General features: G+C 65.4%; 1 protein-coding gene across 1 annotated transcript in view; it reads right to left on the reverse strand.

The window, feature by feature from the left end:
- The window catches only part of LOC140403267 (uncharacterized), a 209,924-nt gene that overhangs the window by 57,008 nt on the left and 134,360 nt on the right, over nucleotides 1-18,556 (reverse strand). Inside the window, exon 6 of the mRNA XM_072491043.1 lies at nucleotides 3,113-3,595. Within this exon, the coding sequence (XP_072347144.1) occupies nucleotides 3,113-3,595 (483 nt within the window). The remainder of the gene's footprint in view (nucleotides 1-3,112; nucleotides 3,596-18,556) is intronic.

Here is an 18,556-nt window from a genome sequence, read left to right on the forward strand (position 1 = left end):
GAGAGGGGAGAGATTCAGAAGGGCCCAGAGGGGCAATTTCTTCACTCAGATGGTAGTGAGTGTCTGGAATGGGCTGCCAGAGGTAGTAGTAGAAGCGGGTACAATTGTGTCTTTCAAAAAGCATTTAGATGGTTACATGGGTAAGATGGGTATAGAGGGTTATGGGCCAAGTGCGGGCAACTGGGACTAGCTTAATGGTAAAAAACTGGGCGGCATGGACTGGTTGGGCCGAAGGGCCTGTTTCCATGCTGTAAACTTCTATGATTCTATGATTCTATGAGAGATAAATACAGCACGATAGAGAGAATGTGTGAGAGAGAGAAATACAGCAAGATAGAGAGAATGTGAGTGAGAGAGAGAGAGATACAGCAAGATAGAGAGAATGTGTGTGAGAGAGAGAGATACAGCAAGATCGAGAGAATGTGTGAGAGAGAAATACAGCACGATAGAGAGAATGTGTGTGAGAGAGAAATACAGCAAGAGAGAGAGAATGTGTGTGAGAGAGGGAGAGATACAGAAAGATAGAGAGAATGTGTGAGAGAGAGATACAGCAAGATAGAGAGAATGTGTGAGAGAGAAATACAGCAAGATAGAGAGAATGTGTGTGAGAGAGAGAAATACAGCAAGATAGAGAGAATGTGTGTGAGAGAGATACAGCAAGATAGAGAGAATGTGTGAGAGAGAAATACAGCCAGATAGAGAGAATGTGTGTGATAGAGATACAGCAAGATAGAGAGAATGTGTGTGAGAGAGAGAGAAATACAGCAAGATAGAGAGAATGTGTGTGAGAGAGATACAGCAAGATAGAGAGAATGTGTGAGAGGGAAAGACAGCAAGATAGAGAGAATGTGTGTGAGAGAAATACAGCAAGATAGAGAGAATGTGTGAGAGAGAGAGATACAGCAAGATAGAGAGAATGTGTGAGAGAGAGAGAGATACAGCAAGATAGAGAGAATGTGTAAGAGAGAAATACAGCAAGATAGAGAGAATGTGTGAGAGAGAAATACAGCAAGATAGAGAGAATGTTTGTGAGAGAGAGAGATACAGCAAGATAGAGAGAATGTGTAAGAGAGAAATACAGCAAGATAGAGAGAATGTGTGAGAGAGAGTGAGATACAGCAAGATAGAGAGAATGTGTGAGCGAGAGAGATACAGCAAGATAGAGAGAATGTGTGTGAGAGAGAAATACAGCAAGATAGTGAGAATGTGTGTGAGAGAGAGATACAGCAAGATAGAGAGAATGTGTGAGAGAGAGAGATACAGCAAGATAGAGAGAATATGTGAGAGAGAGAGAGAGAGATACAGCAAGATAGAGAGAATGTGTGGGAGAGAAATACAGCAAGATAGAGAGAATGTGTGTGAGAGAGAAATACAGCAAGATAGAGAGAATGTGTGTGAAAGATATAGCAAGATAGAGAGAATGTGTGAAAGAGAGAGATACAGCAAGATAGAGAGAATGTGTGGGAGAGAAATACAGCAAGATAGAGATTATGTGTGTGAGAGAGAGATACAGCAAGATGGAGAGAATGTGTGAGAGAGATACAGCAAGATAGAGAGAATGTGTGTGAGAGAGAGATACAGCAAGATAGAGAGAATGTGTGTGTGAGAGAGAGATACAGCAAGATAGAGAGAATGTGTGAGAGAGAGTGAGATACAGCAAGATAGAGAGAATGTGTGTGAGAGAGAGATACAGCAAGATAGAGAGAATGTGTGTGAAAGAGAGATACAGCAAGATAGAGAGAATGTGTGTGAGAGAGAGATCCAGCAAGATGGAGAGAATGTGTGAGAGAGAGAGATAAAGCAAGATAGAGAGAATGTGTGAGAGAGAGACACAGCAAGATAGAGAGAATGTGTGAGAGTGAGATACAGCAAGATAGAGAGAATGTGTGTGAGAGAGAGATACAGCAAGATAGAGAGAATGTGAGAGAGAGAGATACAGCAAGATAGAGAGAATGTGTGAGAGAGAGATACAGCAAGATAGAGAGAATGTGTGAGAGAGAGAAATACAGCAAGACAGAGAGAATGTGTGTGAGAGAGAGATACAGCAAGATGGAGAGAATGTGTGTGAGAGAGAAATACAGCAAGATAGAGAGAATGTGTGTGAGAGAGAGATACAGCAAGACAGAGAGAATGTGTGTGAGAGAGAGATACAGCAAGATGGAGAGAATGTGTGTGAGAGAGAGATACAGCAAGATAGAGAGAATGTGTGAGAGAGATACTCCACCTCACTCCCCTCACTCACTCCATCCCACTCCCCTCACTCACTCCATCCCACTCCCCTCACTCACTCCATCCCACTCCCCTCACTCACTCCATCCCACTCCCCTCACTCACTCCATCCCACTCCCCGCCCTCACTCACTCCATCCCACTCCCCTCACTCACTCCATCCCACTCCCCTCACTCACTCCATCCCACTCCCCTCACTCACTCACTCCATCCCACTCCCCTCACTCACTCCATCCCACTCCCCTCACTCACACCATCCCACTCCCCTCACTCACTCCATCCCACTCCCCTCACTCACTCCATCCCACTCCCCTCACTCACTCCATCCCCCTCCCTCACTCACTCCATCCCACTCCCCTCACTCACTCACTCCATCCCACTCCCCTCACTCACTCCATCCCACTCCCCTCACTCACTCACTCCATCCCACTCCCCTCACTCACTCCATCCCACTCCCCTCACTCACTCCATCCCACTCTCCTCACTCACTCACTCCATCCCATTCCCTCACTCACTCCACCACACTCCCCTCACTCACTCCATCCCACTCCCCTCACTCACACCATCCCACTCCCCTCACTCACTCCATCCCACTCCCCTCACTCACTCCATCCCACTCCCCTCACTCACTCCATCCCACTCCCCTCCCTCACTCACTCCATCCCACTCCCCTCACTCACTCCATCCCACTCCCCTCACTCACTCCATCCCACTCCCCTCACTCGCTCACTCCATCCCACTCCCCTCACTCACTCACTCCATCCCATTCCCTCACTCACTCCCTGCAGAGTAATAAAAGCCACTCTCTCAGTTGGAGATTTGATGAATGCTCCGGGAGTTTTCCGGGTGAAGTTTGAGTTTAAAACCCCTCCGGATGCTGTTACCTGGCGATGGTGATGGCGGATTTGTGACAATCATTGAAGATGCAATTTGAGGCAGAGTGGTCTCTGGCATGGGTGACACAGTGCTCTCTGGCGTGGTTGGCACAGTGCTCTCTGGTGTGGTTGGCACAGTGCTCTCTGGCATGGTTGGCACAGTGCTCTCTGGCATGGTTGGCACAGTGGTCTCTGGCGTGGTTGGCACAGTGGTCTCTGGCGTAGGTGGCACAGTGCTCTCTGGCGTGGTTGGCACAGTGCTCTCTGGCATGGTTGGCACAGTGCTCTCTGGCATGGTTGGCACAGTGGTCTCTGGCATGGTTGGCACAGTGGTCTGTGGCGTAGGTGGCACAGTGGTCTCTGGCGTGGTTGGCACAGTGCTCTCTGGCATGGTTTGCTCAGTGGTGTCTGGCGTGGTTGGCACAGTGGCCTCTGGTGTGGTTGGCACAGTGGTCTCTGGCATGGGTGGCAGAGTTGGTATGACAGCTTCACCTGGAAATAAGAGACACAAAGGTGGGAGAATGAGTGAGGACAAAATCCCAACATCAAAGCAAAATAAAGAAAGTGCCGGGAATCTGAAGTCATTGCAGAAGCTTCTGGAAAGACCCAGTACATCTGGGAGCATCTGTGGAGCGAGGAACAGAGAGCCTTGCAGATTGAGGAACTGTTGTCATCCGAGGGCCAGAAGCCGACAAGGTTAGCTCTGTTCCTGTCCACAGACACTGCCAGACATGCTGAGTATTTTATATTCTTCTCCACAAACACCAAACTCCACTTCCAACCCGAACTAGAATTCAGCAAATGAGAGAGAGGAGGTAAAACAGCCTCCGCTATCATTTAAATGTGACCCCTACCCAGGTCCCCACACGTGACAGTCCACATCCTCCTGACCCCTCAGTAAGCCCCCCAACATGGTATTCCCCAAACCCGACCCCCAGGGCCTCTTTTGTGATCCATGCACTGGGACCCCCAGATCCCTCTGTACCTCAGAGCTCTGCAATCTCGCACCGTTTCCAAAATCAGCTTCCCTTTTATTCTTCCTGCCAAACTGGACACTTTCCCACTTTCCCAAGTTATACTCCATTTTCCCCACATTTACCCTCTCAATGTCCCTTTACACCCTCCTTACGTTCTCTTCACAATTTACTGTCCTTCCTATCATTGTGTCGTCAGCAAAGTTAGTGAGCAGACATTCAGCCCCTTCATCCGAGTCCCTATCTCCATGTTTCTGAAATATCCTCAGTGACTCAGCTTCCACAGGCCTCTGGGATCGAGAATTCCAAACAGTCACAACCCTGGGGTTTTATCATTTTTAAAACCTCTCTCCCCCTCGGCCCTAATTGGCTTCTCCTTATTTGGGGTTTTTGCCCCGTGGTTCAGAATTCGCCGACCAGGGGAACGAGCTCCGCCGCATCGACCCTGTCTCTCCATTTCAGTCTGGTTTAGATTGCAGTGAGAGCTCAGTCAAATTCCCACCTGGATGAAAAGGTTTTCCCTCAAATCCCCTCTAAATCTCCGGCCCCTTACCTTAAATCGCTGCCCCCTGGTTACCCCTCAACTAAGGGGAAAAGTACCTCCCTATCCACCCTGTCCCTGTCCCTCATAATTCTGTCCAAATCGCTCAGCTCCCTCCTCAGCCCTCTCTGCTCCAGAGAAAACATTCCCAGCCGCTCCAGTCTCTCTCGATAGCTGAAACATTGCAGCCTGGGCAACATCCTGGTCAGTCTCCCCTGCACCCTCTCTAATGCACTCACTGCTATAGTGTGGTGACCAGAACTGTACACAATCCTCTAGCTGTGACCTAACCAGCGTTTTATACAGTCCCAGCATAACCTCCCCGCTCTTGTATTCAGTGCCTGGGTTAATAACGGCAGGTATCCCATAGACCTTGTAAACCACCTTGTACCATCCTGCTGCCTTCAGGGACTTATAGACCTGCACACCCAGATCCCTCTGTACTTCCTGAGGTCTTCCCATTCATTGTATGTTCCCTTCCCAGCTTAGTCCTCCCAATTGGCATCACCTCGCACTTTTCAGGGTTAACTTCCATTTGCCGCTGTTCTGCCCATCTAACCAGACTGTCCCCTGGCCGAGCAGGATGGGCATATGAGGAGGATTGAGTCGGTTAGGATTGTCTTCGCTGGAGTGCAGAAGAATGAGGGGGGACCTCATAGAAACCGATAAAATTCAACCAGGACTGGACAGGGTAGATGCAGGAAGGATGTTCCCGATGGTGGGGGTGAACCAGGGGGTCACAGTCTGAGGATACAAAGAACAACATAGCACAGGAACAGGCCCTTCAGCCCTCCAAGCCGATACTGGTCATGATACCATCCTTGGCCAAAACCCTCAGCACATCCTGGTCCTGCGGCATCGACCATTTAGGACAGAGATGAGGAGAAATGCCTTCGCCCGGAGAGTGGTCGGCCTGTGGAATCCGTTACCACAGGAAGTAGGTGAGGCCAAAACATTGATGTTTTCAAGAAGCAGCTCGATATCGCTCTGATGCCGAAGGGGATCAAAGGACATGGGGGGGAAGCGGGATTAGGCTATTGAGTTGGGTGATCAGCCACGATCATAATGACTGGCGGAGCAGCTCGAAGTGCCGGGGAGGAGAGGGCGAGTGCCGGGGAGGAGAGGGCGAGTGCAGGGGAGTAGAGGGCGAGTGCCGGGGGGGAAAGGGCGAGAGCCGGGGAGGAGCGGGCGAGTGCCGGGGAGGAGAGGGCAAGTGCCGGGGAGGAGAGGGCGAGTGCGGGGGAGGAGGGGGCGAGTGCGGGGGAGGAGGGGGCGAGTGTCGGGGAGGAGAGGGCGTGTGCCGGGGAGGAGATGGCGAGTGCCGGGGAGGAGGGGGCGAGTGCCGGGGAGGAGAGGGCGAGTGCCGGGGAGGAGAGGGCGAGTGCCGGGGAGGAGATGGCGAGTGCCGGGTACGAGAGGGCGTGTGCCGTGGAGGAGGGGCCGTGTGCCTGGGAGGAGAGGGCGAGTGCCGGGGGAGAGAGGGCGAGTGCCGGGGAGGAGAGTGCGAGTGCCGGGGAGTAGAGGGCGAGTGCTGGGGAGGAGAAGGCGAGTGCCGTGGAGGAGTTGGCGAGTGCCGGGGATGAGAGGGCGAGTGCCGGGGGGGAGAGGGCGAGTGCCGGGGAGGAGAGGGCGAGTGCCGGGGAGGAGAGGGCGAGTGCCGGGGGGGAGAGGGCGAGTGCCGGGGTGGAGAGGGTGAGTCCCGAGGAGGAGAGGGCGAGTGCCGGGGAGGAGAGGGCGAGTGCCGGGGAGTAGAGGGCAAGGGCCGGGGAGGAGGGGGCGAGTGCCGGGGAGGAGATGGCGAGTGCCGGGGAGGAGAGGGCGAGTGCCGGGGAGGAGAGGGCAAGTGCCGGGGAGGAGAGGGCGAGTGCCGGGGAGGAGAGGGCGAGTGCCGGGGAGGAGAGGGCGAGCGCCGAGGAGTAGAGGGCAAGGGCCGGGGAGGAGGGGGCGAGTGCCGGGGAGGAGATGGCGAGTGCCGGGGAGGAGAGGGCGAGTGCCGGGGAGGAGAGGGCAAGTGCCGGGGAGGAGAGGGCGAGTGCCGGGGAGGAGAGGGCGAGTGCCGGGGAGGAGAGGGCGAGTGCCGAGGAGTAGAGGGCGAGTGCCGGAGAGGAGATGGCGAGTGCCGGGGAGGAGAGGGCGAGTGCCGGGGAGGAGAGGGCGAGTGCCGGGGAGGAGAGGGCGAGTGTCAGGGAGGAGAGGGCGAGTGTCGGGGTGGAGAGGGTGAGTCCCGAGGAGGAGAGGGCGAGTGCCGGGGAGGAGAGGGCGAGTGTCGGGGAGGAGAGGGCGAGTGCCGGGGAGGAGAGGGCGAGTGCCGGGGAGGAGAGGGCGAGTGCCGAGGAGTAGAGGGCAAGGGCCGGGGAGGAGGGGGCGAGTGCCGGGGAGGAGATGGCGAGTGCCGGGGAGGAGAGGGCGAGTGCCGGGGAGGAGAGGGCAAGTGCCGGGGAGGAGAGGGCGAGTGCCGGGGAGGAGAGGGCGAGTGCCGGGGAGGAGAGGGCGAGTGCCGAGGAGTAGAGGGCGAGTGCCGGAGAGGAGATGGCGAATGCCGGGGAGAAGGGGCCGTGTGCCGGGGAGGAGAGGGCGAGTGCCGGGGGGGAGGGCGAGTGCCGGGGAGGAGAGGCCGAGTGCCGGGGAGGAGGGGGCGAGTGCCGGGGAGGAGAGGGTGAGTGCCGGGGAGGAGAGGGCTAGTGCCGGAGAGGAGATGGCGAGTGCCGGCGAGGAGAGGGCGTGTGCTGGGGAGGAGGGGCCGTGTGCCGGGGAGGAGAGGGCGAATGCAGGGGAGGAGAGGGCGAGTGCCGGGGAGGAGAGGGCGAGTGCCGGGGAGGAGAGGGCGAGTGACAGGGAGGGGAGGGCGAGTGCCGGGGAGGAGAGGGCGAGTGCCGGGGAGGAGAGGGCAAGTGCCGGGGAGGAGAGGGCAAGTGCCGGGAGGAGAGGGCGAGTGCCGGGGAGGAGAGGGCGAGTGCCGGGGAGTAGAGGGCGAGTGCCGGGGGGGAGGGGGCGAGTGCCGGGGAGTAGAGGGCGAGTGCCGGAGAGGAGGGGGCGAATGCCGGGGAGGAGAGGGCGAGTGCTGGGGAGTAGAGGGCGAGTGCCAGAGAGGAGATGGCGAGTGCCGGGGAGGAGAGGGCGAGTGCCGGGGAGTAGAGGGCGAGTGCCGGAGAGGAGATGGCGAGTGCCGGGGAGGAGAGGGCGAGTGCAGGGGAGGAGAGGGCGAGTGCCGAGGGTAGAGGGCGAGTGCCGGAGAGGAGGGGGCGAGTGCAGGGGAGGAGAAGGCCAGTGCCGGGGAGTAGACAGCGAGTGCCGGGGAGTTGAGTGCGAGTTCCGGGGAGGAGAGGGCGAGTGCCGGGGAGGAGAGGGCGAGTGCCGGGGGGGGGGGACGAGTGCCGGGGAGGTGAGGGCGAGTGCCGAGGAGTAGACGGCGAGTGCCGGGGAGGAGAGGGCGAGTGCCGGGGAGTAGAGGGCGAGTGCCGGGGAGGAGAGGGCGAGTGCCGGAGAGGACATGGCGAGTGCCGGGGAGGAGAGGGCGACTGCAGGGGAGGAGAGGGCAAGTGCCGGGGGTGAGAGGGCGAGTGCCGTGGAGTAGAGGGTGAGTGCCGGAGAGGAGGGGGGCGAGTGCCGGGGAGGAGAGGGCGAGTACCTGGGAGGAGAGGGCGAGTGCCGGGGGGGGAGGGTGAGTGCCGGGGAGGAGAGGGCGAGTGTCGGGGGGGAGAGGGCGAGTGCCGGGGAGGAATGGGCGAGTGCCGGGGAGGAGAGGGCGAGTGCCAAGGAGTAGAGGGCGAGTGCCGGGGAGGAGAGGGCGAGTGCCGGGCAGGAGAGGGCGAGTGTCGGGGGGGAGAGGGCGAGTGCCGGGGAGGAGAGGGCAAGTGCCGGGGAGGAGAGTGCGAGTGCCGAGGAGTAGAGGGCGAGTGCCGGGGAGGAGAGAGCGAGTGCCGGGGTATAGAGGGCGAGTGCCGGAGAGGAGATGGCGAGTGCCGGGGAGGAGAGGGCGAGTGCAGGGGAGGAGAGGGCGAGTGCCGGGGGGGAGAGCGCGAGTGCCGGAGAGGAGGGGGCGAGTGCCGGGGAGGAGAGGGCCAGTGCCGGGGAGTAGAGAGCGAGTGCCGGGGAGTTGAGAGCGAGTTCCTGGGAGGAGAGGGCGAGTGCCGGGGAGGAGATGGCGAGTGCCAGAGAGGAGATGGCGAGTGCCGGGGAGGAGAGCGCGAGTGCCGGGGGGGAGAGGGCGAGTGCCGGGGAGTAGAGGGCGAGTGCCGGAGAGGAGGGGGCGAATGCCGGGGAGGAGAGGGCGAGTGCTGGGGAGTAGAGGGCGAGTGCCGGGGAGGAGAGGGCGAGTGCCGGGGTGGAGAGGGTGAGTCCCGAGGAGGAGAGGGCGAGTGCCGGGGAGGAGAGGGCGAGTGCCGGGGAGTAGAGGGCAAGGGCCGGGGAGGAGGGGGCGAGTGCCGGGGAGGAGATGGCGAGTGCCGGGGAGGAGAGGGCGAGTGCCGGGGAGGAGAGGGCGAGTGCCGGGGAGGAGAGGGCGAGTGCCGGGGAGGAGAGGGCGAGTGCCGGGGAGGAGAGGGCGAGTGCCGAGGAGTAGAGGGCGAGTGCCGGAGAGGAGATGGCGAGTGCCGGGGAGGAGAGGGCGAGTGCCGGGGAGGAGAGGGCGAGTGCCGGGGAGGAGAGGGCGAGTGTCAGGGAGGAGAGGGCGAGTGTCGGGGTGGAGAGGGTGAGTCCCGAGGAGGAGAGGGCGAGTGCCGGGGAGGAGAGGGCGAGTGCCGGGGAGAAGAGGGCGAGTGCCGAGGAGTAGAGGGCGAGTGCCGGAGAGGAGATGGCGAATGCCGGGGAGAAGGGGCCGTGTGCCGGGGAGGAGAGGGCGAGTGCCGGGGGGGAGGGCGAGTGCCGGGGAGGAGGGGGCGAGTGCCGGGGAGGAGAGGGCGAGTGCCGGGAGTAGAGGGCTAGTGCCGGAGAGGAGATGGCGAGTGCCGGCGAGGAGAGGGCGTGTGCTGGGGAGGAGGGGCCGTGTGCCGGGGAGGAGAGGGCGAATGCAGGGGAGGAGAGGGCGAGTGCCGGGGAGGAGAGGGCGAGTGCCGGGGAGGAGAGGGCGAGTGACAGGGAGGGGAGGGCGAGTGCCGGGGAGGAGAGGGCGAGTGCCGGGGAGGAGAGGGCAAGTGCCGGGGAGGAGAGGGCAAGTGCCGGGGAGGAGAGGGCGAGTGCCGGGGAGGAGAGGGCAAGTGCCGGGAGGAGAGGGCGAGGGCCGGGGAGGAGAGGGCGAGTGCCGGGGAGTAGAGGGCGAGTGCCGGGGGGGAGGGGGCGAGTGCCGGGGAGGAGAGGGCGAGTGCCGGGGAGGAGATGGCGAGTGCCAGAGAGGAGATGGCGAGTGCCGGGGAGGAGAGCGCGAGTGCCGGGGGGGAGAGGGCGAGTGCCGGGGAGTAGAGGGCGAGTGCCGGAGAGGAGGGGGCGAATGCCGGGGAGGAGAGGGCGAGTGCTGGGGAGTAGAGGGCGAGTGCCAGAGAGGAGATGGCGAGTGCCGGGGAAGAGAGGGCGAGTGCCGGGGAGTAGAGGGCGAGTGCCGGAGAGGAGATGGCGAATGCCGGGGAGGAGAGGGCGAGTGCAGGGGAGGAGAGGGCCAGTGCCGGGGAGTAGAGAGCGAGTGCCGGGGAGTAGAGAGCGAGTGCCGGGGAGTTGAGAGCGAGTTCCTGGGAGGAGAGGGCGAGTGCCGGGGAGGAGATGGCGAGTGCCAGAGAGGAGATGGCGAGTGCCGGGGAGGAGAGGGCGAATGCAGGGGAGGAGAGGGCGAGTGCCGGGGAGGAGAGGGCGAGTGCCGGGGAGGAGAGGGCGAGTGACGGGGAGGGGAGGGCGAGTGCCGGGGAGGAGAGGGCGAGTGCCGGGGAGGAGAGGGCAAGTGCCGGGGAGGAGAGGGCAAGTGCCGGGGAGGAGAGGGCGAGTGCCGGGGAGGAGAGGGCAAGTGCCGGGAGGAGAGGGCGAGTGCCGGGGAGGAGAGGGCGAGTGCCGGGGAGTAGAGGGCGAGTGCCGGGGGGGAGGGGGCGAGTGCCGGGGAGGAGAGGGCGAGTGCCGGGGAGGAGATGGCGAGTGCCAGAGAGGAGATGGCGAGTGCCGGGGAGGAGAGCGCGAGTGCCGGGGGGGAGAGGGCGAGTGCCGGGGAGTAGAGGGCGAGTGCCGGAGAGGAGGGGGCGAATGCCGGGGAGGAGAGGGCGAGTGCTGGGGAGTAGAGGGCGAGTGCCAGAGAGGAGATGGCGAGTGCCAGAGAGGAGATGGCGAGTGCCGGGGAGGAGAGGGCGAGTGCCGGGGAGTAGAGGGCGAGTGCCGGAGAGGAGATGGCGAATGCCGGGGAGGAGAGGGCGAGTGCAGGGGAGGAGAGGGCCAGTGCCGGGGAGTAGAGAGCGAGTGCCGGGGAGTAGAGGGCGAGTGTCAGGGAGGAGAGGGCGAGTGTCGGGGTGGAGAGGGTGAGTCCCGAGGAGGAGAGGGCGAGTGCCGGGGAGGAGAGGGCGAGTGCCGGGGAGGAGAGGGCGAGTGCCGAGGAGTAGAGGGCGAGTGCCGGAGAGGAGATGGCGAATGCCGGGGAGAAGGGGCCGTGTGCCGGGGAGGAGAGGGCGAGTGCCGGGGGGGAGGGCGAGTGCCGGGGAGGAGGGGGCGAGTGCCGGGGAGGAGAGGGCGAGTGCCGGGAGTAGAGGGCTAGTGCCGGAGAGGAGATGGCGAGTGCCGGCGAGGAGAGGGCGTGTGCTGGGGAGGAGGGGCCGTGTGCCGGGGAGGAGAGGGCGAATGCAGGGGAGGAGAGGGCGAGTGCCGGGGAGGAGAGGGCGAGTGCCGGGGAGGAGAGGGCGAGTGACAGGGAGGGGAGGGCGAGTGCCGGGGAGGAGAGGGCGAGTGCCGGGGAGGAGAGGGCAAGTGCCGGGGAGGAGAGGGCAAGTGCCGGGGAGGAGAGGGCGAGTGCCGGGGAGGAGAGGGCAAGTGCCGGGAGGAGAGGGCGAGGGCCGGGGAGGAGAGGGCGAGTGCCGGGGAGTAGAGGGCGAGTGCCGGGGGGGAGGGGGCGAGTGCCGGGGAGGAGAGGGCGAGTGCCGGGGAGGAGATGGCGAGTGCCTGAGAGGAGATGGCGAGTGCCGGGGAGGAGAGCGCGAGTGCCGGGGGGGAGAGGGCGAGTGCCGGGGAGTAGAGGGCGAGTGCCGGAGAGGAGGGGGCGAATGCCGGGGAGGAGAGGGCGAGTGCTGGGGAGTAGAGGGCGAGTGCCAGAGAGGAGATGGCGAGTGCCGGGGAAGAGAGGGCGAGTGCCGGGGAGTAGAGGGCGAGTGCCGGAGAGGAGATGGCGAATGCCGGGGAGGAGAGGGCGAGTGCAGGGGAGGAGAGGGCCAGTGCCGGGGAGTAGAGAGCGAGTGCCGGGGAGTAGAGAGCGAGTGCCGGGGAGTTGAGAGCGAGTTCCTGGGAGGAGAGGGCGAGTGCCGGGGAGGAGATGGCGAGTGCCAGAGAGGAGATGGCGAGTGCCGGGGAGGAGAGGGCGAATGCAGGGGAGGAGAGGGCGAGTGCCGGGGAGGAGAGGGCGAGTGCCGGGGAGGAGAGGGCGAGTGACGGGGAGGGGAGGGCGAGTGCCGGGGAGGAGAGGGCGAGTGCCGGGGAGGAGAGGGCAAGTGCCGGGGAGGAGAGGGCAAGTGCCGGGGAGGAGAGGGCGAGTGCCGGGGAGGAGAGGGCAAGTGCCGGGAGGAGAGGGCGAGTGCCGGGGAGGAGAGGGCGAGTGCCGGGGAGTAGAGGGCGAGTGCCGGGGGGGAGGGGGCGAGTGCCGGGGAGGAGAGGGCGAGTGCCGGGGAGGAGATGGCGAGTGGCAGAGAGGAGATGGCGAGTGCCGGGGAGGAGAGCGCGAGTGCCGGGGGGGAGAGGGCGAGTGCCGGGGAGTAGAGGGCGAGTGCCGGAGAGGAGGGGGCGAATGCCGGGGAGGAGAGGGCGAGTGCTGGGGAGTAGAGGGCGAGTGCCAGAGAGGAGATGGCGAGTGCCAGAGAGGAGATGGCGAGTGCCGGGGAGGAGAGGGCGAGTGCCGGGGAGTAGAGGGCGAGTGCCGGAGAGGAGATGGCGAATGCCGGGGAGGAGAGGGCGAGTGCAGGGGAGGAGAGGGCCAGTGCCGGGGAGTAGAGAGCGAGTGCCGGGGAGTAGAGAGCGAGTGCCGGGGAGTTGAGAGCGAGTTCCTGGGAGGAGAGGGCGAGTGCCGGGGAGGAGAGGGCGAGTGCCGGGGAGGAGAGGGCAAGTGCCGGGAGGAGAGGGCGAGTGCCGGGGAGGAGAGGGCGAGTGCCGGGGAGTAGAGGGCGAGTGCCGGGGGGGAGGGGGCGAGTGCCGGGGAGGAGAGGGCGAGTGACGGGGAGGGGAGGGCGAGTGCCGGGGAGGAGAGGGCGAGTGCCGGGGAGGAGAGGGCAAGTGCCGGGGAGGAGAGGGCAAGTGCCGGGGAGGAGAGGGCGAGTGCCGGGGAGGAGAGGGCAAGTGCCGGGAGGAGAGGGCGAGTGCCGGGGAGGAGAGGGCGAGTGCCGGGGAGTAGAGGGCGAGTGCCGGGGGGGAGGGGGCGAGTGCCGGGGAGGAGAGGGCGAGTGCCGGGGAGGAGATGGCGAGTGGCAGAGAGGAGATGGCGAGTGCCGGGGAGGAGAGCGCGAGTGCCGGGGGGGAGAGGGCGAGTGCCGGGGAGTAGAGGGCGAGTGCCGGAGAGGAGGGGGCGAATGCCGGGGAGGAGAGGGCGAGTGCTGGGGAGTAGAGGGCGAGTGCCAGAGAGGAGATGGCGAGTGCCAGAGAGGAGATGGCGAGTGCCGGGGAGGAGAGGGCGAGTGCCGGGGAGTAGAGGGCGAGTGCCGGAGAGGAGATGGCGAATGCCGGGGAGGAGAGGGCGAGTGCAGGGGAGGAGAGGGCCAGTGCCGGGGAGTAGAGAGCGAGTGCCGGGGAGTAGAGAGCGAGTGCCGGGGAGTTGAGAGCGAGTTCCTGGGAGGAGAGGGCGAGTGCCGGGGAGGAGAGGGCGAGTGCCGGGGAGGAGAGGGCAAGTGCCGGGAGGAGAGGGCGAGTGCCGGGGAGGAGAGGGCGAGTGCCGGGGAGTAGAGGGCGAGTGCCGGGGGGGAGGGGGCGAGTGCCGGGGAGGAGAGGGCGAGTGCCGGGGAGGAGATGGCGAGTGCCAGAGAGGAGATGGCGAGTGCCGGGGAGGAGAGCGCGAGTGCCGGGGGGGAGAGGGCGAGTGCCGGGGAGTAGAGGGCGAGTGCCGGAGAGGAGGGGGCGAATGCCGGGGAGGAGAGGGCGAGTGCTGGGGAGTAGAGGGCGAGTGCCAGAGAGGAGATGGCGAGTGCCGGGGAGGAGAGGGCGAGTGCCGGGGAGTAGAGGGCGAGTGCCGGAGAGGAGATGGCGAATGCCGGGGAGGAGAGGGCGAGTGCAGGGGAGGAGAGGGCCAGTGCCGGGGAGTAGAGAGCGAGTGCCGGGGAGTAGAGAGCGAGTGCCGGGGAGTTGAGAGCGAGTTCCTGGGAGGAGAGGGCGAGTGCCGGGGAGGAGACGGCGAGTGCCAGAGAGGAGATGGCGAGTGCCGGGGAGGAGAGCGCGAGTGCCGGGGGGGAGAGGGCGAGTGCCGGGGGGGAGAGGGCGAGTGCCGGGGAGTAGAGGGCGAGTGCCGGAGAGGAGGGGGCGAATGCCGGGGAGGAGAGGGCGAGTGCTGGGGAGTAGAGGGCGAGTGCCGGGGAGGAGAGGCCGAGTGCCGGGGTGGAGAGGGTGAGTCCCGAGGAGGAGAGGGCGAGTGCCGGGGAGGAGAGGGCGAGTGCCGGGGAGTAGAGGGCAAGGGCCGGGGAGGAGGGGGCGAGTGCCGGGGAGGAGATGGCGAGTGCCGGGGAGGAGAGGGCGAGTGCCGGGGAGGAGAGGGCGAGTGCCGGGGAGGAGAGGGCGAGTGCCGGGGAGGAGAGGGCGAGTGCCGGGGAGGAGAGGGCGAGTGCCGAGGAGTAGAGGGCGAGTGCCGGAGAGGAGATGGCGAGTGCCGGGGAGGAGAGGGCGAGTGCCGGGGAGGAGAGGGCGAGTGCCGGGGAGGAGAGTGCGAGTGTCAGGGAGGAGAGGGCGAGTGTCGGGGTGGAGAGGGTGAGTCCCGAGGAGGAGAGGGCGAGTGCCGGGGAGGAGAGGGCGAGTGTCGGGGAGGAGAGGGCGAGTGCCGAGGAGTAGAGGGCGAGTGCCGGAGAGGAGATGGCGAATGCCGGGGAGAAGGGTCCGTGTGCCGGGGAGGAGAGGGCGAGTGCCGGGGGGGAGGGCGAGTGCCGGGGAGGAGAGGCCGAGTGCCGGGGAGGAGGGGGCGAGTGCCGGGGAGGAGAGGGCGAGTGCCGGGAGTAGAGGGCTAGTGCCGGAGAGGAGATGGCGAGTGCCGGCGAGGAGAGGGCGTGTGCTGGGGAGGAGGGGCCGTGTGCCGGGGAGGAGAGGGCGAATGCAGGGGAGGAGAGGGCGAGTGCCGGGGAGTAGAGAGCGAGTGCCGGGGAGTAGAGAGCGAGTGCCGGGGAGTTGAGAGCGAGTTCCTGGGAGGAGAGGGCGAGTGCCGGGGAGGAGAGGGCGAGTGCCGGGGAGGAGAGGGCAAGTGTCGGGAGGAGAGGGCGAGTGCCGGGGAGGAGAGGGCGAGTGCCGGGGAGTAGAGGGCGAGTGCCGGGGGGGAGGGGGCGAGTGCCGGGGAGGAGAGGGCGAGTGCCGGGGAGGAGATGGCGAGTGCCAGAGAGGAGATGGCGAGTGCCGGGGAGGAGAGCGCGAGTGCCGGGGGGGAGAGGGCGAGTGCCGGGGAGTAGAGGGCGAGTGCCGGAGAGGAGGGGGCGAATGCCGGGGAGGAGAGGGCGAGTGCTGGGGAGTAGAGGGCGAGTGCCAGAGAGGAGATGGCGAGTGCCGGGGAGGAGAGGGCGAGTGCCGGGGAGTAGAGGGCGAGTGCCGGAGAGGAGATGGCGAATGCCGGGGAGGAGAGGGCGAGTGCAGGGGAGGAGAGGGCCAGTGCCGGGGAGTAGAGAGCGAGTGCCGGGGAGTAGAGAGCGAGTGCCGGGGAGTTGAGAGCGAGTTCCTGGGAGGAGAGGGCGAGTGCCGGGGAGGAGATGGCGAGTGCCAGAGAGGAGATGGCGAGTGCCGGGGAGGAGAGCGCGAGTGCCGGGGGGGAGAGGGCGAGTGCCGGGGAGTAGAGGGCGAGTGCCGGAGAGGAGGGGGCGAATGCCGGGGAGGAGAGGGCGAGTGCTGGGGAGTAGAGGGCGAGTGCCGGGGAGGAGAGGGCGAGTGCCGGGGTGGAGAGGGTGAGTCCCGAGGAGGAGAGGGCGAGTGCCGGGGAGGAGAGGGCGAGTGCCGGGGAGTAGAGGGCAAGGGCCGGGGAGGAGGGGGCGAGTGCCGGGGAGGAGATGGCGAGTGCCGGGGAGGAGAGGGCGAGTGCCGGGGAGGAGAGGGCGAGTGCCGGGGAGGAGAGGGCGAGTGCCGGGGAGGAGAGGGCGAGTGCCGAGGAGTAGAGGGCGAGTGCCGGAGAGGAGATGGCGAGTGCCGGGGAGGAGAGGGCGAGTGCCGGGGAGGAGAGGGCGAGTGCCGGGGAGGAGAGGGCGAGTGTCAGGGAGGAGAGGGCGAGTGTCGGGGTGGAGAGGGTGAGTCCCGAGGAGGAGAGGGCGAGTGCCGGGGAGGAGAGGGCGAGTGTCGGGGAGGAGAGGGCGAGTGCCGAGGAGTAGAGGGCGAGTGCCGGAGAGGAGATAGCGAATGCCGGGGAGAAGGGGCCGTGTGCCGGGGAGGAGAGGGCGAGTGCCGGGGGGGAGGGCGAGTGCCGGGGAGGAGAGGCCGAGTGCCGGGGAGGAGGGGGCGAGTGCCGGGGAGGAGAGGGCGAGTGCCGGCGAGGAGAGGGCGTGTGCTGGGGAGGAGGGGCCGTGTGCCGGGGAGGAGAGGGCGAATGCAGGGGAGGAGAGGGCGAGTGCCGGGGAGGAGAGGGCGAGTGCCGGGGAGGAGAGGGCGAGTGACAGGGAGGGGAGGGCGAGTGCCGGCGAGGAGAGGGCGAGTGCCGGGGAGGAGAGGGCAAGTGCCGGGGAGGAGAGGGCAAGTGCCGGGGAGGAGAGGGCGAGTGCCGGGGAGGAGAGGGCAAGTGCCGGGAGGAGAGGGCGAGTGCCGGGGAGGAGAGGGCGAGTGCCGGGGAGTAGAGGGCGAGTGCCGGGGGGGAGGGGGCGAGTGCCGGGGAGGAGAGGGCGAGTGCCGGGGAGGAGATGGCGAGTGCCAGAGAGGAGATGGCGAGTGCCGGGGAGGAGAGCGCGAGTGCCGGGGTGGAGAGGGCGAGTGCCGGGGAGTAGAGGGCGAGTGCCGGAGAGGAGGGGGCGAATGCCGGGGAGGAGAGGGCGAGTGCTGGGGAGTAGAGGGCGAGTGCCAGAGAGGAGATGGCGAGTGCCGGGGAGGAGAGGGCGAGTGCCGGGGAGTAGAGGGCGAGTGCCGGAGAGGAGATGGCGAATGCCGGGGAGGAGAGGGCGAGTGCAGGGAAGGAGAGGGCGAGTGCCGAGGGTAGAGGGCGAGTGCCGGAGAGGAGGGGGCGAGTGCAGCGGAGGAGAAGGCCAGTGCCGGGGAGTAGACAGCGAGTGCCGGGGAGTTGAGTGCGAGTTCCGGGGAGGAGAGGGCGAGTGCCGGGGAGGAGAAGGTGAGTGCCGGGGAGGAGAAGGTGAGTGTCGCGGAGGAGAGGGCGAGTGCCGGGGAGGGGACGACGAGTGCCGGGGAGGTGAGGGCGAGTGCCGGGGAGGTGAGGGCGAGTGCCGGGGGGGAGATGGCGAGTGCCGGGGAGGAGAGGGCGAGTGCCGAGGAGTAGAGGGCGAGTGCCGGGGAGGAGAGGGCGAGTGCCGGGGAGTAGAGGGCGAGTGCCGGGGAGTAGAGGGCGACTGCAGGGGAGGAGAGGGCAAGTGCCGGGGGTGAGAGGGCGAGTGCCGGGGAGTAGAGGGTGAGTGCCGGAGAGGAGGGGGGCGAGTGCCGGGGAGGAGAGGGCGAGTGCTGGGGGGGGAGGGTGAGTGCCGGGGAGGAGAGGGCGAGTGCCGGGGGGGGAGGGTGAGTGCCGGGGAGGAGAGGGCGAGTGTCGGGGGGGAGAGGGCGAGTGCCGGGGAGGAATGGGCGAGTGCCGGGGAGGAGAGGGCGAGTGCCGAGGAGTAGAGGGCGAGTGCCGGGGAGGAGAGGGCGAGTGCCGGGCAGGAGAGGGCGAGTGTCGGGGGGGAGAGGGCGAGTGCCGGGGAGGAGAGGGCAAGTGCCGGGGAGGAGAGTGCGAGTGCCGAGGAGTAGAGGGCGAGTGCCGGGGAGGAGAGAGCGAGTGCCGGGGTATAGAGGGCGAGTGCCGGAGAGGAGATGGCGAGTGCCGGGGAGGAGAGGGCGAGTGCAGGGGAGGAGAGGGCGAGTGCCGGGGGGGAGAGCGCGAGTGCCGGAGAGGAGGGGGCGAGTGCCGGGGAGGAGAGGGCCAGTGCCGGGGAGTAGAGAGCGAGTGCCGGGGAGTTGAGAGCGAGTTCCTGGGAGGAGAGGGCGAGTGCCGGGTAGGAGATGGCGAGTGCCAGAGAGGAGATGGCGAGTGCCGGGGAGGAGAGCGCGAGTGCCGGGGGGGAGAGGGCGAGTGCCGGGGAGTGGAGGGCGAGTGCCGGAGAGGAGGGGGCGAATGCCGGGGAGGAGAGGGCGAGTGCTGGGGAGTACAGGGCGAGTGCCAGAGAGGAGATGGCGAGTGCCGGGGAGGAGAGGGCGAGTGCCGGGGAGTAGAGGGCGAGTGCCGGAGAGGAGATGGCGAGTGCCGGGGAGGAGAGGGCGAGTGCAGGGGAGGAGAGGGCGAGTGCCGGGAGTAGAGGGCGAGTGCCGGAGAGGAGGGGGCGAGTGCCGGGGAGTAGAGAGCGAGTGCCGGGGAGTTGAGAGCGAGTTCCGGGGAGGAGAGGGCGAGTGCCGTGGAGGAGAGGGCGAGTACCTGGGAGGAGAGGGCGAGTGCCGGGGAGGAGAGGGCGAGTGCCGGGGAGGAGAGGGCGAGTGACA

This window comes from Scyliorhinus torazame, chromosome 27 (assembly GCF_047496885.1).
Source record: "Scyliorhinus torazame isolate Kashiwa2021f chromosome 27, sScyTor2.1, whole genome shotgun sequence".
Classification (NCBI taxonomy): Eukaryota; Metazoa; Chordata; class Chondrichthyes; order Carcharhiniformes; family Scyliorhinidae; genus Scyliorhinus; species Scyliorhinus torazame.